General features: G+C 47.4%; 1 protein-coding gene across 2 annotated transcripts in view; it reads right to left on the bottom strand.

Moving 5' to 3' along the window:
- LOC126540319 (uncharacterized) overlaps positions 1–7,128 on the bottom strand; it is a 44,364-nt gene extending 37,236 nt beyond the window's left edge. The window contains exon 1 of one of the 2 annotated variants that reach the window (XM_055075960.2): positions 6,684–7,128. In XM_055075960.2, the coding sequence (XP_054931935.2) occupies positions 6,684–7,045 (362 nt within the window). In that variant the 5' untranslated portion in view covers positions 7,046–7,128. The remainder of the gene's footprint in view (positions 1–6,683) is intronic. The other variant, XM_055075961.1, reaches the window with a different exon arrangement.
- Positions 7,129–27,627: the final 20,499 nt, after the last annotated feature.

Raw genomic sequence — 27,627 nt, 5'->3', positions numbered from 1 at the left:
AAAGGCATTGTACAATATACAGCACGGATTTGTCACATTAAAAAAAATATGCACTTCCGCTGGAAAGGTGAAGCACCGATTGGGATAGAAAATTAGCAGATAGCTGTACGAAGTAAGGATAGTAGTTTCAGCGGCCGTATAAGCTTGTAAACATTCGCTTAATTAACAATGACAGAATGCGTAACCGCGACTCAACGAGGACGTAAAAAGAAACAGACACACGGAGACAGCGCGGTCTCTGTGTGTCTGCTTCTTTCTAAGTTCTTGTTCAGTCGCGCTTACGCATTCTATCGTGGATTCCAACCAACTAGCCCGTCAACGTGGCACCAGAATGATATCACGTGTGCACAGGCGAACATGAACACACATCGCCCCATGACAGCAGAAACTGTCTGTGAAACGCTGCAGTTAGGAATCGCAGCAGCAGCCGCGAGCCAACTGACCTCCATGCATCTGTCGCTTTAACGCGTACGAAACGTCGAAGGCACAACGCATTCGACGCTACCAGCACTACGTGCCCTCTGCAAACATCGCAGATGGTGGTGGTAGTGGAAAAACTTTATTAATTATTGAGAGGGAAGAGGGGAGTAAGGAAAAGGGTAGGGAAGCAGTTAGGTGGGTCCCTATTCCAGGACACCAGTGGGGATTCTGGCTACTCTCTCCGCCTGGTCCAAGAGGCCCCTTTTGGCCCCCAGCCCCGGCCGGGCGAGGAGGATCTCCCACGGCTCCCTATTGTAGGTAAGCATCTCAGGCGAGTTCGCTTCTCGTTGTCTTTTTGTACATTCCCACATCACATGTGGCAGCGACAGCCACGCACCGCACCATGGACAAGCGCCGGCATGTAGTGTGGGATTCATGTGGTGTGCTCTTCCCAAGTGTGGACAGGACTGTGTCTGTATTCTTCTGTATGCGCGGGCTTCTTGTACCCCAGTTGCCGATGCGGGGAGGGGGGGGGGGGGGGCAAGGCGCTCTCTCGTGCGACGTTGGTGTTCGAGGAGGTCTCGGGCTGTAAGTGGACTATCTTGGAAAGGGCTGTGGTTCCCCCCTCAGTTCGTGAGTTCTCGAGCTAGGGAGTGTGCCCTCTCATTGCCGGGAATGCCCTCGTGTCCTGGACACCATATGATTGCATGTTCTTCTTGGAGTGCGTCGCCTAAGATTCTCAGCGCGATTTGTGGCAATCTGCCTTGCATGTACATTCTGCATGCTGCTTGAGAGTCGGAAATAACCACTGCCGAGTGCCCGGCGCTGTCACTGTGTTTGATTGCCATCGCGATTGCTTAAGCTTCAGCAGTGGCTGTGCATGTTGTATTTATTGAGGCCGCTATTTCGTTTCTTTTCCGCTGCGTGTTGCGAACTGCTACTATGACGTGTCCTTTAGCAGTCCGAGCGGCGTCCGTGTATTGCACTTCTTGATTATTCCCAAAGCTTTTGTTAAGTTGCTTGGCACGGGCTTGTCTTCGGCCTTTGCGGTATTCGGGCTTCATGTTCATTGGTATCGGTGGGGCTTTATTTGCTTCCTGATGTGGCCTGGTATCTGGTGGATTTGGTCACAGCAATACTGCGGTTTCACCGAATATCTTAGTCCAGTCAGTAGTTGTTGTCCGGCTTGTGTGAGACACAGGCGCTCTGCCTGATTTATCAAAACCGCTGCCTTGAGCTCTTCAAAGGTGTTGTAAACTCCTGTGTCGTGTAGTCTTTCATTTGCGGTGTTCACCGGTAATCCTAGCGCCACCTTGTACGCGTACCGTATGATCTGGTCCACCATCTTGATTTCTGTGCGATTTAAGTTTTGATAGGGTAGAGCATATGTTACCCGGCTGATGACAAAAGCTTGAACGAGTCGTCCCGTTTCGCTTTCGTATAGGCCTCTCCCTTTCTTTGTGATTCTTCCTATTAGTCTTGCTATTTGCTTCGTTGTCGCTTTAAGGCCGCGATAGTGTGATCCGCTCGCCTGTTGCTTTGGATCCAGAGGCCCAAGACACGAACCTTGGTCTTTTCTGGAAGCATTCGGTTCTCTAGTTGGAGGTGTAGGTTTGGCCTGTTACGGTAGTTTCGTCCATGGACTCTGATCCATTCGGACTTTTCTGGTGCACAGGAAAAGCCGTGTGCTGGCACGAAATGTTGGACGGTGTTGATGGCTTCTTGTAGGCTGCTTTTTTTGCGGCCTAACGATCCTTTGTGCATCCATAAGGTTATATCATTCGCATAGAGCACGAATTTGAGATCTTGGATTTGATGCAACCTTCTTGCCAAATTGTTCATGCCAATGTTAAACAATAATGGCGAGAGTATAGCCCCCTGTGTACTTCCTTTGTTGGGGAGATTGAGCTTGGGTGATCGCATATCTTCTAAACCTATCGTGGCAGTCCTACCAGTTAAGAAGGATTTGACGTAGTCAAAAATTCTTTTTCCGCATCCCATTTCTTCTAGTTTCTCCATGATGAGCCTATGGGACATAGTGTCGAATGCGCTCTTTAGGTCCAACGCCACCACTATGTTTTCTTCACCAGTCGCCACATTGTTTAGTACTTCGTCTCTCAGCCTAAAAAAAAAATCCTGTAATGAAAGATGTTTGCGGAAACCGTACATGTACCCCGGTAGGAGGTTGTGACTTTAGATATAATCGGTTAACCTGGTGAGTATCACGTTTTCAAACAGCTTCCCGAGACATGACGTGAGATTGGTCTGAAGTTCTGAATAGTTTTCTGTTTTCGCGGTTTAGGGATTAGGACTATGGCGGCTTCCTTCCACTGCTGTGGAATGGTACCAGTTTCCCATATGCCCTTGTGGAACTAGTCGACTATTTATTTATTTATTCAGTACGCACAGGCGCAAGAAGGCATTACAGGGGGGGGGGGGGGGGAGGTTTTACAGAACAGTTATAAACTTTCACAAACGATTTTTTTTTTACCCGACGTGAGAAAAAACAACAACAAAAGTTCAACAGAACTTACAGAATTTCCGAAACACGGTAAGTTATACATGGGCAATTCAATCTAAAGGTTAAAGAAATGGGCTAGCTGAGTCACTTCAACAGGGCAAAAAATACATCATTTGACACGACGTTGACGACACTGGCAGGTAACCTAGTCCATTCTTGTATAGTTCTTGGAAAAAATGTTTTCTTATACAGTTCTGTCTTGCATGGAACTTCTCGTACCTTTAGCGCATGATCCACGCGTTGTGATCGGTAATGAGGGGGCATTATATATTTGTCCCTTTCTATACCAATTGTACCGTAGAATATGGAGTGGAAAAGCTTCATTCGCAACCCTCTACGTCGTACCTCCAAGGTATCCCAATTAAACTCTTCCTTAACACTCGTAACGCTGAAATTAACTTTATATCGACCTGACACGTACCGCACACCTGGATTCTGTACCCTCTCAAGTTTATTAATGTCACGTGCCGTCGGAGGGTCCCACACTACACAGGCGTACTCAAGGACGGACCTTACGTACGTCTTGTATAGCAGCTCTCGTGTAGACGTGCTGAATGCCCTGGAGTTCCTACGAAGAAAACCTAACATTTTCCCTGCCTTAGCGGTTACATAGTTAACCTGTTTCTGCCATGATAATTCTGGGGTGTACCAAACACCTAGGTATTTAAACTGTGTTACTTTAGCTATTAACTTGTTATTCAAGGTGTAAGAGAAATTTATAAAGTTCTTCTTTCGAGTGAATGTCATGTTGACTGTTTTGGTTAGGTTTATCTGCATGCGCCACTTAGTGCACCATTCGCTAATTATATTGAGGTCTTCCTGAATCAGACTGGCATCATCCATGTTGTTAGTCACCCTATATAACGAGCAGTCATCAGCAAACAGCCTTAGCTGCGATGTAAGACCTTCGCCAATATCATTGACATACAATAAAAGAAGTAAAGGCCCCAGGACGGAGCCCTGGGGTACACCGGATGTAACTGCTTGCGGGCGCGACTGCACCCCGTTTACAACCACGACCTGCCGGCGCTGGGTAAGATATTCTTTAACCCATGCGACAACCTGCGGGTCAATTTTATATTTATGCATTTTTTCTATGAGCAATGAATGGGGTACCGTGTCGAAAGCCTTTCTGAAATCGAGGAAGATACAGTCAACTGAAAGTCGTTTATCCAAAGCAGAAGCAATATCATTTGTGAATTCTAACAACTGTGTAATACAAGAAAACCCCTTACGAAATCCGTGTTAGGAGGACGTAATCACAGAATTAGTATTGAAATGAGCTACAATGCTCGTGAATAGAATATGCTCTAGTATTTTACATGCGATGGATGTCAATGATATTGGACGATAGTTTGAAACGTCGCTTCTAGGGCCAGACTTATGAACAGGGACCACAATACCTGTTTTCCAGTCATCAGGCAGGGAGGCTTCGAGCAGCGACTTGTCAAAAATTCATTTCAAGTACTTAGAAAGCGGTTCAGAGCATGACTTGAACAGGAAGTTTGGTAACTCATCAGCACCACAGGCTTTAGAAGTGTCGAGCCCTCGAAGCAACGATTCGATGCCATGCATATTGATTACAACATCATTCATGTCACTTGTTTCAGGCAGCGTTAGCTCGTCCGCAGAAGGCATTGTTGCAGGAGTGAAAACGGAACAGAAGTAGGCGTTGAAGCATTCTGCTTTGTCAGTGTCGTCATGTACTGTGACATCACCGGACACGAGAGGGGGAATATTTACTACATCCTTTCCGTTCTTTTTCACGTGTCTCCAAAATTCTTTTGGTTTATCTTTTAATCGTGATTGAATAGTTTTTGAATAACTGTCTTTAGCAGTGCGTGTTGCTTCTTTAACCTCTCGAGTTATTTCTTTCAGTTTTCCGCTGTTTCTCTTGATAGTGTTCTGCAAAAGGCGCGATAAATTCTCTGCCTTTTTTGCGCGAGTTGGCGCAACCTTTTCGTAAACCAAGGTTTGTTTATGCTTCTTCGCGTCGTCAGTACCCAAGATGGGACAAACCGCTCACGTAGTTCCAGTATCTTTTGCTTCAATAACCGCCACAACTGTTCCACATTTCTATAGTCGGCTTCTGGTTCAAACACAATAAAATAGGCGTCCAACGCTTGATTAATGCAATCTAGATCTGCTTTTTTATAATTGTACACTCTTCTGTTAACATGGGTTGTGGTTTTAACATAGGCTAGTGACATCGTCGACACGACAGCCTGGTGGTCACTTATACCAGGAATCACGAGCGTTGAATCCACAAGATCAGGTCGATTTGTAAGCAGCAAGTCCAGAATATTGTTTCCCCGCGTTGGCGAGAGGACCAGATGGTGCAGTGCATACATATTCACCATATCCATCATTTCCTTGCAGTAGCTGTGATACTATTCGATGTATCCCATTTAATATCCGGTAAATTGAAGTCGCCCCCAATTACCATGGTATCCGTATGCACTGCATCAATTATGCCTTGAAAACACGTGAGAACGTCTGGTGATACATTTGGAGGACGATAAAAGCTGCATACTGTAATGATCATACGATTCGGAAGTTCGAGTTTGCACAATATGGCTTCACATATGCCAACATCCACTTGAATCTGAGAAGACCTTATGCTGTTATCTATTAGTATAAATACACCTCCTCCATGACAATTTCTGTCTTTTCTGTAGCAGGTGTATCCTGTTGGAAATACCTCCTGATCACTAATGTTTGGTTCTAACCAGGATTCTGTGCCAAGAATGACTGAAGGCTTTACTGCGTCTATGAGTGCACACAATTCATCTTTTTTTATTTTTTATACTCCTACAATTGAGTAAAAGAAAAGTAAGGTTAATAGCGCTAGACTGGCATCGTCACTTCTGTTAGGTTACCTGCATTGTTACATCATCGCAAACAAACTTCTGCCCGTTCAAAAGTAGGTAATCATACCTAAGGGTAGCCTTATCGCCGTCCCGTTTATGTACCTTTGCAAAGTCCCATAAAATCTTTCTTTTCTTTCGCATTGCTTCCGGAAAGTCTTCAGAAATAGCTATTGCAGTACCCTTTAACTTTTTTGCGTTACTTAGCACGCGCTGTTTTTCTTTAAAAGAGGCAAATTTCGCAATAATAGGTCTACTCTTCCCAGCGTGAAAGCGTCCTAACCGGTGAGCCCTTTCTATTTCAACAGTGGAAATTCCCAACTTCGAAGAACATATATCCAAGACCTGTCTCTCTCAGAGTCGACATTTGTCTCATTAGCCTGCTGGTCGGGTATGCCATGAAAAATTAGATTGCCCCTTCTACTACGGTTCTCAAGATCGTCAACCTTTGACGTTAAAGACCTCAAAGCTCGACCCTGAGTCTCGTATTGTTGGACGCACTCCGTCACGGACGATTTTATTTCATCAACTTTGGTTAACATTGCTTCAAGAGATTTGATACGACCACCTAGTTCGTTTATAGCGAGCCGGTTTGCAGCCTGTACAGATTCAATACTGTTTAATTTCTCCTTAATCCAATTCTGGCCTGCCAAGAGCTGCTGCAAAGTCCCCTCTGTTGAAGGTCCAGGATTCGGTTCAATGTCGCCACATAATATTAAAAGCAGCAAATAAAACGAGAAGCGGCGAAACAGGCGAAACTGTTTCCTTGAACGGTGTTGCGTACATGAGTGCGACAGAACACATTGAAAGAATTTCTGGGGTGAAACCGGCAAGATAAACAACGGAAAAAAATAAGAGGATTCCGTATTACCAACCTGCAGAAGCAGTAGAAACATCGTGAAGTGCACTGTTGCCGCAATGCCGGTTCACGCCCCGTCGGTGCACTGAAGAGAGCTGCTTTATGAAGCAGACTGATACCGTCCAGCCGGTAATCACTCAATTGGTTGTTGGCGAGAATCGCACATGCGCCGAAATCCGGATCGTCAGCCGATGTCATCCCGCTGTCGTCATCAAGTGCCATGTCGGATTCAAGGGTTGTCGGCGCTCGTAGTTCTTGCGAAATGGCTCCCTCCAACGTTAGAAGAAACGCCGGTGTTTTCCTGGCACATTGCCGCTTAGAAGCGCCAGCGACCTGCAGAAGCAGTAGAAACATCGTGAAGTGCACTGTTACCGCCATGCCGGTTGCGCAGGTTGCGGAGCATTGCGTTGGTGATGCCGTCCCCTCCGGGTGCTGTGTTCCGTCTGATGTCCTGTGCCGCTGAATACAGTTCCGCAACCGTAACGGGCTCATCTGGAGGTTTGTTTCTCGGCCCTTTGTAGCTGAGAGATTCGACACTATCGCCCCCTGTTTTAGTGTACTTGTCCCTGAGCGCTTGGATCAGTTTATCGGTGTCACCTTTGTATTCACCTATTAGGGTGCGTATCATTCTCGCTGTTGCCGTCTTTGTAGAGTCCAGGTCTATCACACTACGTAAGGTAGCCCTTGTCTTAGCGGTGGATAACGTCCCTCTCAGTGAATCGCAATATTGGAGCCAATTTTCCACTTGCTGCTCTCTGGCATACTCATTTGCTTGTTCTGTTAGCGTTGCTATTCTTGCCCTAAGTTTTCTGTTCAGTCTTTGAGTTTTCCAGCACTTGGTTAAGCTGCGCCGCCCTTCTCAAAGGTGGAGCAGGTGTGGGTCGACTGCAGGTGTTTTCGCGTTAATGGATATGTTTCGTGTTCTGGCTTCGTGCGGGACTTTGAGTTCATTTGCCCAATCCTCAGCTGTGCTAGGGGGTGTTGTGGACATTGAATATTTCCTGTACGCCGTCCAGTTTGTGATTCTGGCCTGCTTTGGTGGAAGTTTGAGCCGGGGTGTGGTCATTGAATAGCTAATAACATAGTGGTCACTTCCCAGATTTTCGTCTAAAATTTCTCCATTGCTCATCCGCTATGTTTAGCGTGAAGGTTAGGTCGGGGTAGATGTCCCCGCACACGCTATTTCCTAATCTAGTGGGTGTTAGTGGGAGAGTTCCTAGTTCTAGATCATATTTGTCTGTAATTTCTACCAGGCTTCTGCTTTTGGTGGTGTCTCGTCGGTATCCCCAATTGGTGTAGGGAGCGTTGAAGTCGCCTGGGAGTACAAATTTGTCTTTTCCTCCCAGGTGGCCTCATGCGTATTCAATAATTGCCGCAAAGTCCGGTCGACGTTCCCTGGGAGGGCTGATTACGTCGCAAATAAAGGTATTTGCTCTCCCTTTCTTCGATGTGTGTATTTCAATGATTTGGTGCTCGGTTGTGCATTGAGCGACATAGTGTGAGCTCACCGCCATTCCTTTATGCACAAATGTAGCAACCCGCGGGTACTGCTGATTTGTAACTGTGTAGTAATCCCTTAGCTTGACTGTACCCTTTCCTACTTCTTGGAGGCATATAATATCAGTTTTGCTGATGGCCGAATCGATGTAAGTCTGTAGTGCTGCTGCTCTTCTTTGGAAAGAGCGGCGGTTCGAGTGCCATATCTCAGCGGTGTTTACGGTTCTGGGCGTTTTATTGGCCATTGTTGATGACGCTTTAGACGTCTGTCGAGTCCGAGATTATGCCATTCTTGACTTTTCTAGCCGACGGTGCGCTGGGGTTGCAATTCGCTCTTTTACGCAGTGGTCGTTGTCGTGCTAGCGTTTCTTTTACGTATCCTTTAAGTCCCTGTAAATCAGCGTATAGTGGTTCTTGGAAGTTTTGGATGCTTTGAATCTGTTGCACTAAGAGTTGTGGCGTTTTGTCCGTAGTGGGGGTCGCTTTCGTGTGTTCTTGCTGCACCGCATGCGTGGGTTTTGCTTGTTCCGCCTTAGCTGTAAGTTGGCTTTTAGCTGTGGCGATCTCCAGCCCAAGTTCTTCTAAACTTCGCTTGAGTTGCTTATTTTCTAATACAATTTTGGGGTATTCTGGGCTCGGTGTTATGGGAGCCGTGGTACGAACCATCCCCGCCCAGCTCACCTTGTTGTCGGTGGGTTCCTTCTTCCTATTGGAGTGGGAGATCTTTGCCTGGACCCTGTAAGAATGGGCTGGCGGTTGGAAGTGGGGTGGGCTGAAGAGTCAGAGTCCTTATGTCGCCTTCGTCGCGCTCTTGATCGGGATCGCTGTCGTCGTGGCGACACCGCTTGCAGGTCTTCTTGTCGCTTTAATGGTGGCCATCCATCGTCGTGCGTTTCATCCGTGTCGTACCACCGTGGCCTTGGTACAGACTCCTTCATGGAGTTTTGAGTAGTCTGGAGGAAGACTTCATATGCGTTTTGTTGTTCTGCCGTGGCTGTTTGTACCGTTTCTTGCAGTCCTTCGAACCGGCAAGATGCTCCTCTCCACAAGTGGAGCAGATGGGTTTACATTCGTGCTCTGGCTCTGGCTCCTTAGTGCCACATTTGCTGCATACTGAGGTATGGGGTTGAGGGCACACGTCCGTCCAGTGGCCTGTTTGTATGCACGAATTGCAGAATTGTACGGTGTTCTTGAATGGGTAACAGGGCATTTCTCCTCCCATGTAGTAGACAAAGCGTTGTATCATGGGGCCATAGAAAGTAATGACCGCTGTCTTTGTTTCCCCAAGCATGCACGCTCGTAGTATCTCCGCTCCTTGCGTTCTGATGCGCAGGTTGGCTTGGAGTGTTTCCGGACTCGTGTGCGGTGCCAATCCGCGCAATACACTTTTCTTTGTGTCTTCTCCGGCCGTCACGTAAGCGTTTACTGCGTGTTATTTGCCGTTGATAACGAGCGCCGTTATCTTCCTGACTATATCTGCTACCTCTCGTTTGGGGGTAGATATGATAAAGATGTTTGATCCTGGCTTTAGTCGTAAAAGGAAGTGTTCCCCTCTCACCTTCCGTTGCGTGACCACGATGACCGCTTCGGAAATCTGCGGAGCCGTCAATCTTTAATTGGTAGCCCTTGATGTGGTCGGACTATTATATCGAGGTCTTCCTTAGCCACGAGTCAACAGACTCGTGGCTTTTTCTTCATCGGCGGTTTCTTGGCTGGTCCGAGGTGCTGGCTCGATGAGTCGTAGGCACCTCCTGCTCCCATGGTTTTTTCTTATGTTTTTTTCGATAGAGCTCGCATGGGGTGACATCAAAGGTTTCGTGGCAAGACGTGGAGCTGCTGGCGTGGAAGGGGATGCAGCAAGTGAGTGCTGATAAGTGGAATAAGTACGTACAACACATAATGGACGGAGAATACTTGATGAACAAAGTGGTTCGTATCATTGATGGCGTCAGCCCCGGAGAGGACAGAACGAGTAGTGAAGGCACAATCTCTGCTGATGAAGACGACTTCAGGTGCGAGCCCCTGTGATGGCCTTCATAAAGACAGCCTGTGCATTCTATGTGCATCCGGTGCATTTTACGCGTCTTCTTTAAGTATACATAACAACAAAACTATACCTGTCAGGTAAAGCGTTCCGTTCTGAAAGCTTTTGCATTAGGTTAAACAGCTGCTGATCTCTTTTTTTGTTGTTGTTGTCGTAGCTTAGTAGCTTTCAAACAAACTTTCTTGTTAACTCAACCAGGGGTGATGACAGGAGGTTCTAGGAACACGACTGTAGGCGTCAACCCACCTTGTGAGCTTCGTCAAACCTTTACGTGAAAATTGGTTACGATCAGGAACGTCATGTGAAGTAGCAAAAATGCCTTGAATCGGCATTCGTACTTTTCAGCGTAGTTTTCTTATTTGATATATTTTGAGTTGACTATTTCTGTGCAGATAGAATTAATGTTTATAACCGTGTTGGATCTGGAGGACAATCCCCTCGCTGTCCACCAGTTATTGGATCTTGCCGTTGAGCGCGGGAGATGGCCGACGTTGGGGAGGATTTTGAGATGAAAAGGGGAGGTTTATTTAGATTATTTACAGTAAAACATAAAGCCATTAACAGTCATAAAGCCATTGATGGCCGGCAGCAAATCGGACGCTCCGGCCCATTGCAAAAAGCGCGAAAGAGATGAATGAAGGAATGCTTCTCTCGGCTCCCTGTCTCTCGCTTTTAACCCCTTCGGTGCCTCCGGCTCACGTCAGTTTTGGCCAATCGTCGAGCCCGCTCAGGTGTCGTCATTTTCCTCCAATGGTAGGCGCCCGCGCGAGTGCAGTCACATTCGGCGGATGGGGGGTTGGTCCGAAGCTCTTCAGCCCTGACTCGCCAGGCTATTACTGTCAAAATGAGTCCTGATTTTTCCCCCCAATTTTGATAAAGCAGTTCCAACCACCTTTCTAAACTGCTTTCCGTATCTGCTGGAATGCCGACAAGGCCAGAGTGATATTGTTGTTCCAAATGAAACGGGAGAAATTTAAACAGTTAAGGAAAACAACCGAACATAACTTAAGCCGCCTAACTTCACGAGCAGCCTATTCCTACCCTATCGCAGTGGCGTACTTCTCGCACGTACGGGTGCCACTGAACAGTCTGGTCCACTCCACAGGTATGTAATCCCAATTGCGCTAGCCTTGTGGTCCCTATTCAAAACGTGTATTTGCGTCGTAAGCAAACGTTTCATAACGCTTACTCACGTTTCTTCCTCTAGTCCATACAGGACACAAACCTTAAACGACCAACTAAATTTGCGTAACCTACGCACTCCACAGAAACCTTTAAAAAAATTGCCTCTTCTAGTAACTCATTTCACGCACGCTTAGTAGGGAAGTCAGAACGCGGTCGTCCTCAACACATGAGCGAGCCAGTCAAACATTCTGCTTCCTTCCGTGCGCACAGGACACGCGCTGATGGAACTAAGAACACTGCTCATTGCAAGCTATGTACTTACTGAAAACCTACGCGCTTAACCTTAGAAATTTCGAAAACACTTCTAGAAGTAAAGAAGGTTAACTAATGCACACACACGTAACCATAGGCCTCTCATCGATCACCTTGACGCTTCAGGTTACTCACACAAAAAAAAAGCTAATTTAGCATCAACAGCTCACGAAATTAAAGGTTTATATAAAATGCATCTTTAAAATCTCGGACCTTCTCAAACGAAAACATACACAAAGCTTACGTATTACGTATACCTTACGTATTAAAAGAAACTTTCGTATTGAATGGCGATAATTTTCATATGCTCAAAAATAAAACCAAACAGGTTTCACTTCTAGGGAAGCTCTCTTGGTCTCCCGTTCCAAACGTTTTACGATGGACTCATACTTTTGAGCCGTACTCGAGGTGGGCGCGGTTCGGTAGCTATTGAGGCTACCCAGGAACAACAAAAGGACCGACACAGTATCAGCTCCTACAAGACGTTACAGACTCCTGCCAATTCGCGTCCTGGCGTCAGGCTTTCATCATGAACCCACCCGACTGACCGTGTCGCGACTCCCTAGCACCTCGTCTCGTCTTGCTACCTTGAGCTCCTTTGAACTACATGCTGCACTCCGAAAAGAACGACGAAACGACGAGGAATATAACTGCCCCATGCCCTTTGTCCGCGTCCGCGCAGAACATGCTTCTCGGTCTCTTTTTGACCGGTGGCTCGAACATGCTTGATGCGCACACGTCGTCATCGACGACCTCACCTTTCTTCGCGTCGTACCTTTTTGCGTCTATCGCCGTCTGTGGCTGCGCTACATTATTCACCGCATTCCGATCTTTAACGCGCTTCTTTCTACGGCGCTTTTTCCTCGCTTTTTCATGTCGTCTTCTCGCGCCTCCAGCTGGCCGGTACACATATCGTCGGCCCGGATCGCTCTCCAACCCGCATAGTCTGAGTGATTTTCCTTTATATCAACTCTCTCTTTGCCTCGACTGGCGCACAGCTCCACCGACTCTTGAAAAATGCAGCAGACTTTACTCGAGCGATGCAGCAAGCACTCCTGCGATCTGCCCTCTACTGCACTGCCCAGCTCACGCTGTGCACAACTAGTCGGTCTCGATCGCTGTCTCACGCGCACAGTCCGAATGATTCCTAACTAAATCATCCTTCTCTCGGCTATCTAGACTGGCGGTCAGCTGCACCAATCCCTGAACCCTGCAGTTGTCTTCCCTTGAGCTATGCAGCTCTCAATCCTGCGTACTGCCCTCAATTGCATCGTCCAGCTGGCACTTCCCTTCGGCACGCAGATATGACTTGACATGGGTGCTCGCGTCTGTGGGGTCAGCAGTACTCTGTATTTCGTTAACGACCTTGTTTACATGCGACGCACACGTGTGCTGACTGTGACAATTCATTCACAGCTGGCCTAGCTGTCTCTACGGTGCTCTGTTGACACAGCACCTCGTCGCTCTCGCTACGGCCTTTAACGGCCCCTGTTGCCACTAAGGCATTGTTAGCAGCTAGCCCTTTCCGTTCATATATGAATGTGCTGCTAATCTCACAGGCAGTATTTCTTTCGTAGGCTTTTGGCAAAAATCCGCTAGGTACTTCCTCACTTTTTTGCTCTTTACTACCTACAGAATTTTCAGACCGCCGTTGTCTTTGTTGTCTTTGTGCCTTTAGCTGCCGAAAATATTGTATCTGTTTTTCCATGCTGCCTTCTCTTTCTCGTACTTTTTCTCATGCTCACGTTCTTGACGCTCACGCTCCCGTGTTTCTTGTATCACCTCCCAAGCAATCTTAATGCTTTCATAATTATTGCCACTATCTTGGATTGCCTTTATGATAGCTGGCTTTTTCATCTGTTCGTCCGCCTCAACTCCCAACTCTTCGCAAAACAACAAGTCTGACTTCGTAAACCTTCTAAGATCCATGGCAGCTGCCACGACTGGTGGTTAGAACCGTTTTCCTTAAATAATTTGTGCAAACACACAAAATGCAACAAATTCCCGATTCCTAGAACTATCAAAATAAACACGCAACAGTTGAAGTCTGGCGAATCAAAAGAAAAAAAACCACGCGCTCACTGACGGATGCAGCACCCTGCCATCTGGTTCATTGGTCTACTGTTCCCGGTTCCTCAGGACTCCCTGGGTAGAAGGCTCGTTCTTCTTTGCTGTTACCAGTTACCAGTTCGTCAGGACTACTTTGGAGGAAGGCTCTTTCTTCTTCACGGTTCCGGGATACTCAGGACTCTCTGGGTCGAAGGCTCTTTCTTCTTCGCTGTTCCCAGTTCCTCAGGATTTCTTCAGACGAAGGTACATCCCAATCGTTGCCACCAGTTGTTGGATCTGGGGGGACAATCCCCCCGCTGTCCAACCGTTATTGGATGTTTCCGTTGAGTGCGGGAGTTGTCCGACGTTGAGGAGGATTTTGAGATCAAAGCTGCAGGTTTATTTACATTATTTACAGTAAAAACATAGTCATTAACAGTCATAAAGTCATTGATGGCCGGCAGCAAATCGGACGCTGCGGCCCATTGCAAAAAGCCCGAAAGAGATGAATGAAGGAATGATTCTCTCGGCACCCTGTCTCTCGCTTTTAGCCCCTTCGGTGTCTCGGGGTCACGTCACTATTGGCCAATCGTCGATCCCGCTCAGGTGTCGTGATTTTCCTCCAATGGTAGGCGCCCGTGCGAGTGCCGTCACATTCGGCGGATGGGGGGTTGCTCCGAGGGCTCCACCGTAGAAAGGGTGACTTGCCTTGCCACCGGCGTTGTCACGTGGCTTACAAGCGCCGTTACAATCGGCGGATGGGGGGCGAGGTTCCGAGGGCTTCACGGTGACTTACAGCCGTCGTTCCCTCCGGGTTTGCAAGCGCTCAGTGGAGGAGGGGGGGGGGGGGGTAGGACGTGCCATTCTCGAGCAACCTTTCAGAGCCGCAAAACAACTTTGGTCGGGACCCAGTTATGTGGAATTGTGCCAGGCTGCCACTGCACTTTCGGGAAGAGTCAAACAGTGGGACAACAGCTCCACGTGCTGCACCCGAGGAGGGTGTGGGTCGCCCACGTGTCTGAACGTGCTGCGCCTCGGGAACGTGGTAGATTCGCTTCTGCGCGCCTTAATTAGGTGTGACGGCGATTCGATGCGGTCTGGTGAACTCGAAGGATGCCAGGAAAAGGTCCCGTATCTAACAACAAACGAAAGAACTGCAAATGCTTTATTACTAATCTGCGATGACCGAAGTTGACGGCTCTCAACAGCTTTTTGTGCAATAAGCAGGCCATCCTACATAATATACATAATACATATACATAATACAGACAATTTTCTCAAAAGAGCCTGTGTATTTTATACGTATCTTTCTCTGGTGCCCAAATGAATACCTGTCCTGTCACGCGTTCTACATCTCTGCATATGTTAGAGAAACGTCATATTTTCCTTTGTCTCTTTTATTTTGCACTTTGGCATGGTGATAGTTGCTGAAGAAACCTGCTTGTGCAAGAGGCATCCTGAAAACATGGGGCTGTCGGTTTCATAGCGGCTTTGTGATGCTGCTGTAATGACGTAGCGGTGGCGTCATGTTACTCGTATCAAAACTGCGACTGATAATTATCCGTGATACTGGCTTGGATAAACGTCCCCATGGATATGTGTTCGTCTGAGCAGTCGAATGCCACAAAATACGTTTTGGGACAATTTCAGTGAAGTATGAGTAGCAGCCATTTGTAACCTTGCTCCTCCCGTAAAAGCCCGTGTATTGATGGCAGACGGGAATTCGGAAACGTTTACAACTTCACAGTAACCCAAATCATTATGACATGTAAAAGAAACTCGGCTTAATGTTACAGTCGTCTTAGCGGGATCTTGCACAATGATTTTTTTCGAAAATAGATTGAGAGCTACAAGGCATTCATGAGAAAGTTGGCTTTGCCGCATAGCGTATTCTGCTGATGGACCACGCCACGAAGAAATCCCAACTGTGGGCAATATGCCGTTTCTCTCTAAGACGACATAGCACTCATAAAAACACAATTAATATTACAAAAAAGGGCTACCTCTAGATATTTGGTCGGCTTCCGTGAGGAGCAATCGCAGGTTACGGACAGCCTGTAAGCACGCTACAGGACGCGAACGAACAAAAGTAGTGCTCAAACAGTGCAGTGGGGTCTATTTGCCGTTAGGTAGCGACAAAATATTAACATAAAGAAAGGAAAACTTTTGAGCTCGACCGACCCGGATTGGAAGCAGCACCCACTGAGACTCCCCCGATCTTAAGGTAAGGGCGTTCAACCGTTTAGGCCACGGCTGAAAGCCACCGCGCCCTAACACAACGCGGAGGAGTTCGCCTTCCTGACGGTTGAAATGCTGCCAGCTTTCGCAGTGTGCAACGCACTTGTGAGATAGACTATAGAAAAGTAGCCTTCTCTTTTTGTCACGTCATTTGCGTGATGTACGTACAAGCGCGAATTAGTGCTAGAGACTGGCGTAAAACACTTTTGTTTTAATAGAATTGCAATAGCGCAAGGTTTTGTGGAGAGGCCCTGCTAGGGAGCGGAGGCTTCTTCTTTTTTTTTTTTTTTTTGGGGGGGGGGGGGTGCGTACGGCTGGCCTACGCGTTGACCGTCATCGGATAGACCATTGCCGGCCGCGGCCTGTGCGGTGGCTCCGCCTGCTGAATCTGGACCGTGGGCCGTAGCTTAGGGACCCCCTGCTCTAGAGAAAACTGCTCTGACAAAATGGCCTATAGCGCGTGTTCGGAATTATTGATATTATCAGTGCATATTCTTTTTGTACAAGAAATATCACCACGTTTTCGGCTACCTCAATACCAAGAGAGTTCAACGCTGTACGGACCCCATAGCCTGAATTGCAACACCATATTGTGGGCAACTGAGGCTACTACGTTTCTTTCTATGCGACACAGTCCTTTGGTATCCCATCTCTTTTTCTCTTTAAACATATTTTTTTCGCGCTAAAGATATATCGCAACAAAATGTACGTAATATCAAACTATATTCTTTAATTGAACTACGTTTCCACTTCCTGTTGGCACTTGCGCGAGATTTGTGGTAATATAAATAACTTTGACGAAGATAGGTCCTCCTATCGAAACGTTGGCCAGCTTGTCTGAGGCACTTCATCCCTGTTTACAAACTTTATACCACAGTGTGCTATAAAGGCAGGCTACTCGCACAGTTTCAAACGGTGGAAGACAAGCAAAAATCACGCAGTTGTCGGTATACTGGCGAATGTACACCGAACGTACACCGAATGTTTAATGTTTTAATAATCGTTTTAATTTTACCTTCACATGACGATTTCTAACCGACTTCACTTTCAGATATATTGAATTGAGGTTCTATGGACCTAAGAAAACTTCAGAAAGCATAACTCTTTATGCTAAATATGTATTTGCGTTTTTCGGAACCAGTTCCGTGAGCAACATTTAAGGAAAGACCTGTGAACGTAGATCAAGTTTCAAATATATACTTACCGAGTTCGTACTTAAGTTTTTTACGGAGTCGCTTACATCGCGGTCTTCCAGTTTCCACGGGTAGAATAATCTGAATTGAATTTCACGAAGCTAGAAGGCAAGAGGATTTGCCACTGTTCAGCACTTCACGAGACGCCATGACAGTAAAAGGGAAAGTTGAAATTTTAGCGAAGCGCTTTATGCGCTGAAAGGTTCAATTTCCTGTGTCATAATGTCAAAAACGAATTTCCTCATAATTAAGGGAAGTAGTGCGGGTCACGGGACAAGAGATCCGTAGTAATTTCGAAAACAGCTTTCACAGCAAGCTGAAGGACAAACAAAGATAACCGATACCCTAGTAAAACCTAACAGATCGAAATTGATTGAGACAATCAAGTTCTTGTGGCTAAATACTCAACAGACGTCAGCAGCACCAGTTCCTCTGATATCAGCGATAGGTAGTGACGTGAATCTTTCGCTGGGTATGTGCCACTCAGCGTGTACCATTCTCCAATTAAGTTATTTGACGCCAGCTTGGGTCACAACAGGGAACAGAATATGGTGCCGCTCATTGAAAAACCTGTTTGACGTCAACTTGGCTCACCAGTAATTAGGTAAATTGCTAATCGCCCATCATCACTAAACATGGACACACCGCCATTTCTTTTTTTTTTTGCACTACTTGAAGGATTCCGCCATTCAGGCACTCTAACAAATAGCGTCTGAGAATAGACATGTTCAAGCTATGCTGCGATACACTAAAGCATAAGAACACCTGGATACGGGCTACATGGTGCATTGCAAATGGATGAAAAATAAGCATGCAGGAAGACACACACGAACAGCCGAGAAAGACGCAGGACTGCTGCTAACCTTCAAGCTGAAAGATATGAATTTTTGAATGAAGTGTTCATCGTGGCAAACGCTGCATCTTGCAAATAGGGGATAAATCTAGCAGTAGCGCACTTTTTTCTTTGGCATCACCAACGAAGCGTTTTCTCATGGAGCTTCTGAGTATTGCTGTAACGTTGGTACACACGCATTGAACACGGGTCATTCTTTTTTACGTTATTTCACCTGTGTACTTCATTTTACTCGAATCTCGTTCAATATACCGATAATCTTTGACAAAGTCGAGGATTTCACTGCTTAACGTAGCCCATTGTCGTTTGACTATAAAGAAACAAGCAAATGCATAAGACAGAACGCACCTAGGCGAAATGGAATTCATACAAGAAGATAGAAACGTTATACTGTAGCCTACATCAAACAGCACATTTAGCAACGTACAGGCTTATTCGCACAGCCGTCATCAATCCGCTCATTATCACAGCGCCGGCGTCCGTTAGGCGATAGCGTTTCTTAGCTTCCTCGCTGTTTTCTCCTAAAATTGGACGCCGCGCGGCGTCATTGCCCGATATGCTTATTAATCCGACGGCGTTAAGGGCCCCCAAACGACGTCGGCGCCTAGCGTCGATCGTCGTTTCTGCAAAAGCCATTCAGAACCATGCAAACCCAACCACACATACCCAACTATGCAGACCCTCTGTGTAGCGCGAATAAGTTACTGAAGTAATTAAATTTCTCAAAGTAAAATACGCCAGAAAAATCGTAAAGTGCCGCTTCCACACATACTACAGACATGATAGCGTCGGATTGTAATTTCAACACATTCAAAACTCAAGCACAAGACCCTTTTCCAGCGTTTCTACCATCCATAGACCGGCCACCGGGTCCGAGATTTGCGCGCCGGTGTTTGCAAATCTCGGAGGCCACGGAAGTGCGCGCCCGGTTTCTCGCAGCACCTCCAGATGGTGCTGGTGCTCCAGTCCACGCAAGAGGCTGCCTTTCTACCAGAAAGTTCACCTTTGTCCATGGCGTTCGCCATCAGCGTTTCGCAGTAAACATTATTGTTACATAAACTGCAGTTGCCGGGAAGCGTGAAAATCAGTCAGGGATCTTTGAATGCTACCGCGTTCCACTCTTAAAGGGGAAGCTTAAGCGTCCTCCAAATTTTTATCGCAGGCGTGCAGTTTTTCATAGAAATCGGCAGAGAAACACTCTCCTGACTGACGCGATTGCCAGGACTGTGACGGGACGGGGTGCGTCTACGGCTGTGTGCATAAGGAATAACAGCAATTGTCTGGAAAAGTAAAGTACAGCACAATAATTTAAAACACATGTGTCACGACGCGAAATCAATGTAAGAAAACATGAACAAGTACGCTGTATTGACTCATGAATTCGGTCGTAAATATGGAATATGGTAGATTGCATTGTAAACGGCCCATTGGAAGTGCGTTGGTTGATGAATGCGCTTGAGATATGCACCCTGAGATTGGAAGCAGGAAGAATCTGTTCACTAGTATACTTGGAAACGTACCCTTTTTTTTGCTTCCGTGACGTCTTCTTCATCAAGCACAGACCGTTCAAGCGCGGAACTCATTTGACCAATCAGCTTCTCCAGTCCCTTCTCCGCCTGCAGGGGCGAATAAGGAAACGCATTGTGGGGCCGCTGTTATTGTATATAACTGAACGAGATGCCCAACACATGTGACGCAGACGAAAATATACTCTCATGACCCCATATAAATTCCAAGGCCACGATTCATAAGCACGAGCTGTCTGATACACAGAGCTTTTTTTTTTATTTAAGATAGTACTTAACCGGAACAGCGAAGCGTGCTATCCAAAGTACGCGCCTGGCGGAAGTAACTCCGCGGTAGCAATGACAATACTCGAGAGAAATTTGGCCGTCATAATTCCCTCGATGACCACCACATTGACAGTGTGATTGCCATCGTGCCCATCGACCGCTCTTCTCAAGTATCCTAGCTGCGGGAGCTATGCGAAGAAGTGCACTTTCGTAAAAGGTGCCTCGACAGCCTCGTGGTTCCAGCGTTGGAATGCGCCGTAATACTTCATCGCGGCTCTATGCGTTCGCTTCCCGAAGTTACCGCCATTCTATACCGCGAATGCATGAAGGAGACTGAGGCCGACGACAGTGCTACTCCAAGGTTACGACAAGAGGAAGCACAAAAGGAGATAAAGTTCCTGCAGATGCAAGCCGACACCAGCGAAGAGAGCCATGCCACTCATTCTAGGTACCTTTTGAAAACCACCCCTGCGGTACGGGCGATTCCAATAGTCTCAACCATCGCAGGTACCGTAAGCATTAGCCTTGGCCACAAGATTCGCATCGAAAGACCATCCCTGATGTACACTGTGCGATCACTCACACAACGCAGTAAAGGACTGCCACATCGCGTTGTCGGCGGATGAGATAGCGTGCCAATGGAATAGAAATCACTACTGTTTTAAATGCGACAGGGAAGCACATGTCGAACGAAAGTGCCACAACGCAGCGTGGCTCAAGTGCAAATACTGCTCGAAAGACCATCTTTCAGCATATTTAGGTGTATGGAGACATGTCAGTACCAGCTCGTCGTCGTATTGCAGTCAAACACGTGTCAACCATGATACAACGAAAAGTGACAAGTCGCAAGTAACAAACACCAGTACTACCTCGGCACCTGTCCTCTTGCAAACGGCCACAGTATGGGCGTTCGGAAAGCACCATTCCGCGTTAGTTCGGTTAGTGCAGGACACTGGCAGCCAGGGAGAGTTAATACGACGCGACCTATCCAAAAGGCACGACCTGCCTTCTGTTGGGACAGAACAGCTCTCGGTGCTGATGTTTGGTGCTTTTAAGTGTTTCCGCCATTTCAGTTTTGCAAGCGCGAGACTCAAATTTTATTTACACTCCCGTGACATTGCGATAGACACATTGGAGATACCTAAAGTCTGCACCATGAAGGTCTGCACCGCTGCTGCAGCACTAAGCAGCAACGGTGCAGAGTTTCCACAAAACGGCGACTACTACTGCTTGCAAGCAGTTAAATAAATGCTTCGAACTTCTCAGCGACCGCAGCAACAAAGTCAGGGCCACATATAGCACGCGCCGAAGACCGATACCAAACCATTGGTCAAGTTCAAGCTTACAAAGACTGTAACGTTAACGTGGGACGAACCTGCCCTCGTCGCCTACAAAAGGACGTCGTCACGTCAGGCCTGCCGCAGATAGGCATTCAGCAGTGGAACCGACAGCAAAAAGGCTACTTAAAATTATGCAGAAACTGCACTGCAGTTTTCTAAGTGTAGATACGCACTGTGCAACTTGCTCATTCCCACACAGCACGGCGTTATTATCAATCTTATCAAGCTTGATCCGACAGCATAAACCCCTTACAAGCCTTACCGGCCGTTATGAAATTTACCTGAATCGATGCAACCCCTATCAACCGTTCTCGGTTTTTATCAATCTTACAGGACTCGATCCCACCCTTATCAACCCTAATCTGTCGTTATCAACCTTACCGCAATCAATCCGATCCTTATCAATTCTTATCTCTCCTTAACAACCTTATCGGTCATGGTCCGCCCGTATCAACCTTATCGCACTTGATCCCACATTATAAGCCCTTGTCGCTCTTTAGGAGCTTACCTATCGGCGTCGAACCATTGTCAACCGTAATGAGACCCCATATAACCCTTCTTCATTTCTTGTCAACTCATTGATTGCTTACGTATCTGTGTTGCGCAACTTGAAGCGCATGAGCCCTCAGAGATCGGTGGAATTTCGGACGGTGAAAGAACGCGCCAACAGAAGGTGCATCCCGCGACAAACGAAACGCATAGGGAATGTGGCGTGTTTGGCCTTACATTTTGGCAAAACCGAAATTTCCCTGAGGCCTACAAGCCTCTAAGTCGGCTCTGCATGTGGTCTCAGAGATGCATTTTATTCCACCATCAGCAAATAATTCAACAAAGCCATCATAAAATCTGTTCCCCTTTGACGTTTGTTTTGAAGCGCCGGTACAACGCAACCAAATGGTTCAGATATAATTACCTTCTGCAAGCGTTGGTATTAAGCCCGGTGGGTAAGACTGCTTCTGCGCGTGGGGTCGCAGGTTCAAAACTCAGCACCGCCAAGGTTTCTTTCGCCGTCGAATTTATTCATGGAAAAGCGCGGAATGGCTCATTGAGCGAGAAAGCCGACCTATATAGCAGTGAAGCGGGACTTAAATTACCATTAGCTGCGACGCCACGTCCAAGCGCGTCTCGACGGAGTTCCCATTGGCTACGACTTCATGGCTCCAGCATGCCTCGGCGGAGCAGAGCGGACGAGAGGGAACACGTGCTGCCACATTAACGTGCAAGATGTTGCGCGAGTGGAGAGGGCATCGCCGCAACACCACGTCACCATCGGTCTCGGAAGCCTGTGTTCCGCGTAAGGTCGCGCCTGCGTTCTACCTGTGCTTCGGTAAGGTCAAATCAAAACGCGCCAACAATCTCAACGCGCTCGGTTGCCTGGGAGGAGTTTAGAACTCCAAGGGCCGCGAAGCGGCGCTCAGTTGAACATTAATGCTATTGCATTCACAACTCACAAGAAGTGCTTGGGTGTATTTGAATTTTTCTGCTTTTCTTTATAGTGCGCATCGTGTCTCGCGTTACGGATGACAGACATATTTCCTGGGCGAGTCAGAATGCTTACGAATCGAAAGTGCTGGACATGCGCGACATGCAACGCGATGGCTCCCTATAGTCACACCATTGAAAGTTACAGTGGTGCATACGAACAGAATTTCGTATCTATCACAAATTCGTCGGCAGCTTCATCATCATCGTCGTCGTCAGTCTATATTTATAGCCACTGCAGAACGAAGGCAATCTCCCCGAGATCTCCGATTACCCCTGTCTTGCTCTAGCTGATTCCAACTGGCGCCATAAAATTACCTAATTTCCTAACCTCATTTAGTCTTCAGCCGTCCTTGACTCCGCTTCCATTCCCGTGGCATCCACTTTGTAATTCTAATGATCCACCGGTTACTTAGCCTAGGCATCACATGGCCTGCACAGCTTGATTTTTAAATGCGTAAGCATTTCTTTGCCTACCTAACGAGAAACCTGTCCGTAATGTAAGACGAATACAATGGCTCATACGACCGTAAGCAGGCAAATTCATCTAAATACACCATACAACAAATTGAACAGTATAGGTTTGAATAAATAACAAGCTCTAAACAAGCATCCAAACCATCAAAGAAGCACTGCATAATGTATAAGGGTGGGATCATATTCGATAAGGTTGATAATGACACCGGGCTGCATGGACGTAAGGAAGTGCCGCGCCGCAGCAGTTCGGGTCGCCACGGTCCTGTCGCATTTAGCGTAATAATGTCAAGACGATCGCAGCGCCTTACTGAAAAAGAACAGAAACGCAGAAATGCAGATTATCAGCGTCAGTACAGAAAGTGCAAGAAACAACTCAACGACTCTGTGCAGAGCAGGGAGCGACAGCAAGACGCTCACGAGCACAAACAAAAAGAGGAAAGACGCCATGCCGCTGCCGCCCGAAAACTACATACCAGGGAAGGCCGCAGCCTAGAAGAAGAAGCGCGCGATATACAGGTACGCAATATTCAGTGTCACCGGAAACAACGCCGCTATGCCCGAGGCAACTAAGAACATTGCATACCCCCCTCAGCAAATGCAGTGGTGGTTTTGCGACAGCTTCTACAAATTACCCGTAATTCACCTTAAGACCAAAGGTCGTGAGTTCGACTCCCAGCAAAGGTGCAGGGTACGGGTGCCTTAATTAACTGTGTCTAATTAGCTTCACCTTTATTAGCACCCATGGTCGTGGGTTTTAGTGGCGTAATGAACTCCGCCTTAAACCTCCCTTATCATTTTCGCTATCGAACATGATAAGCGAATGACCGATGAGGGTTGATAAGGGTTTATACTGGACGCATCAAGTTCCATAAGATCGCTCTCTGCGAGGTGTTCAACTTGTTCTCGAGCTTCTTCGTTAACCTCCAAGTTGCTACGCCATATGTTAATTCCGGTAGAATGTAATGATTGTTGACATTTTTCAGCGACAGCGGTAAGCTCCCAGGAAGTATATTTAGGGTAAAGTTTAGGGTAAGGCCGGCGCTATAAACTCGAACCCGTTTTAATTATTCTCTAAATCTCCTGATGATCACGGAACCAGGTGAGTAATTGACCTAGATAAACGTACTCCTGTACAGACTCTCGAGGCTGACTGGTAATGCTGAATTATTGTTCCCTCGCCAGGCTATTTAACATTATCCATGTCCTCTACTTAGTAACCTCCTACCTCACGCTTACACTTTCTCGGTTAAGATCCTTAATCAGCTGTACTTCGTCCGAAGTGTTGCTGAACAGTACAATGTCATCTGCAAACCGAAGGTTGCCGAGATATTCACCGCTGATCTTCACTACTTAGCCTTCCCAGTCTAATAGCTTGAATATTTCTTCTAAGCATTCGGCGAATATCATTGGAGAAATTGCGTCTTCTTGCCTGACCCCTTTCTTGGCAGGTAACTTGCTCCTTTTAAAGTGGAGAACCAAGGTAGCTGTGGAATCTTCGCAGATATTTCTCAAGATATTCAGATGCATTCTGTACTCCTTGATTACGCAGTGCCTCTATGACTGCTGGTATCTGAACTCATTCAAATGCCGTTTCATAACATACGAAAGTTATACCGAGAGGGTGACTGTAATCGGCAGATTTCTCGATTATCTGATTGCTACCTAGACATCACAACTTCATCAACGTAGACGTTGACTATACACCTGTCATCGCACTTATTGACACTGACGCCCACATATAGGTCATGAAGTCAAACCTCTATATTCGTCTGAAGAATGTTCTTATCGCTATCCTTGCTCAGATCGCTGTGGTCCGCGTAGCCGATGGTGCGGCTTCGGCTGTTGCTGGGTTGTGTACCGCCCGCGTTACTGTTGCCGGACGCCACACTTCAGTATTGTCTTACGTCTCGGATCAGTGCCCGCATTCAATCATCTTAGGGCTTAACTTTCTCTCGGCAGACTCGGCTGTTATTGACTGCTCTGCTGGGATTATCCAGCTTGCTTTACCTCACGTCGTTGAGCCTTCTGATCTTTCGCCGAGTCGGCTGTGTTCCGCCGATTACATTCGTCGACCACATCTAGCCGTGACGTACGTCAACGTCTCTCCTGATCCCCCTGTGGACGATGGCGATTGCATCGTGTCGCCCAATGCTATCATTCTCTGTTCGTAGAATGTCATGTTCTGGCACTCGGTCATCAGCATAAAGAGCAATGCCGCATGTCTCCCTATTGTGAATTTGGACCATGCCCTCAAGTACCCCAGGGTATCTCTCTTGCAAACCTAGCTCCAGCCTCCACCTATCATGTTTCCGCCTTAACGGAGCCTAATGCACTGCCTCCTGCTGAAATTGAATGGAACTCTACGATGCTAGATGACATAAAGAGGATGATCGCCACTGACATTCCGGCCGAGCACGTGCACACGCTTCGGGGCCTGGTCACGTTATACCAAGACATTTTTTATCTCAGTGACCGCCCACTGGGCGAAACAACAGTTGTTAAGCATCGGATTTACACCGGCGATGCCAAACCCATACACCGACGTCCCTATCGTGTCCCTTCCGCTGAGCGCCAAGTTATACAAAAGGAAGTTGACAAAATGCTCGCCCGTGATATCATCGAACCTTCTTCAAGCCCATGGGCGTCTCCTGTCATTCTCGTTAGAAAGAGGGACAATAGCTGACGCTTCTGTATCGACTACCGGAATCTTAACCAAGTAACAAAAAAGACGTGTACTCCTTACCTCGGATAGATGATGCCCTTGACTGTCTCATTGGTTCCAAGTATTTTTTTTTTCGATAGACCTTCGTACCAGGTATTGGCTGATTGCTATTGAGGACATGGATCATGAAAAGACGGCGTCTGTTACACCTGATGGGCTTTGTCAGTTTAGGCGATGCCATTCGGGCTATACAATGCTCCCGCCATATTCGAACGAATGATGGACGCCCTCCTTCACGGCCTAAAGTGGGCAATATGCTTGTACTACCTCGAGGATGTCATTGTCTCTTCGTCGATTTTTGACACACACCTTGAGCGTCTATCGACAGTTCTTTCCGTGTTCCGCAAGGCGAGACTTCAGATCAACTCGACGAAAAGTCACTTCGGCCGCCGGAATGGAGGATGTCATTGTCTCTTCGTCGATTTTTGACACACCTCGAGCGTCTATCGACAGTTCTTTCCGTGTTCCGCAAGGCGAGACTTCAGATCAACTAGACGAAAAGTCACTTCGGCCGCCGGAATGGATGATGTCATTGTCTCTTCGTCGATTTTTGACACACACCTTGAGCGTCTATCGACAGTTCTTTCCGTGTTCCGCAAGGCGAGACTTCAGATCAACTCGACGAAAAGTCACTTCGGCCGCCGGAATGGAGTATGTCATTGTCTCTTCGTCGATTTTTGACACACCTCGAGCGTCTATCGACAGTCCTTTCCGTGTTCCGCAAGGCGAGGCTTCATATCAACTTGACGAAAAGTCACTTCGGCCGCCGGAATCGAGGATGTCATTGTCTCTTCGTCGATTTTTGACACACACCTTGAGCGTCTATCGACAGTTCTTTCCGTGTTCCGCAAGGCGAGACTTCAGATCAACTCGACGAAAAGTCACTTCGGCCGCCGGAATGGAGGATGTCATTGTCTCTTCGTCGATTTTTTGACACACACCTTGAGCGTCTATCGGCAGTTCTTTCCGTGTTCTGCAAGGCGAGTCTTCAGATCAACTCGACGAAATGCCACTTCGGCCGCCGGAAACTTACTGTGCTCGGACACCTCATCGACTCTTCCGTTGTTCGTCCCTATCCGGAGAAAGTTCGAGTGGTCAAGAATTCCCCTGTGCCCACCTGCGCAACGAACGTTTGAAGCTTTGTAGGCCTCTCCTCCTACTTCCGCAGATTCGTGCGAAATTTTGCTGACATCGCACGCCCTCTAATGGAACTTCTCAACAAAGACGCGACTTTTGTCTAAGGTCCCGACCAAGCTAGTGCATTCGCTGAGCTGACGGCGCGAGTCAGATCGCCACCAATTCTCGGCCACTTCGACGTGTCCGCCCCAACGAAGGTTCGCACCGACGCCAGTGGCCACGGTATCGGCGCTGTTCTGGCAGAATGACAGCACGGTTGCGACCGTGTCATTGCGTACGCTAGCCGTCTTGTGTCACCAGCCGAACGCAAATACTCGATCACCGAACGTGAATGCCTTGCCCTCGTTTGGGCAGTGGGTAAATTTCGCACCTACCTCTATGGACGGCCTTTCATGGTTATCACCGATCACCGCACGCTATGCTGCGTTTCGTCTTTAAAAGATCCAGCTGGACGACTCGGTCGCTGGGCTCTGCGGCTCCAAGAGTACTCTTACACAGTGATGTATAAGACAGGCTGACTGCATAAGGACGCTGATTGCTAGTCACGTCATCCAGTAGACCCATCAGACCAGCCCGAGACCGGCGAGTCAACTTGCGTCCTCGCGCTTACCACGTTTGCTGACATCGTTGACGAGCAAAGATGCGACCCTTATCTGCGAGACATCATAATCAGGATGACGTACCTACCAATTGCCCCT

Source organism: Dermacentor andersoni, chromosome 2 (genome assembly GCF_023375885.2).
Source record: "Dermacentor andersoni chromosome 2, qqDerAnde1_hic_scaffold, whole genome shotgun sequence".
NCBI classification, from domain to species: domain Eukaryota; kingdom Metazoa; phylum Arthropoda; class Arachnida; order Ixodida; family Ixodidae; genus Dermacentor; species Dermacentor andersoni.
Note: the sequence above shows the minus strand (reverse complement) of the source record. Positions and strands in the feature narration are given on the sequence as shown.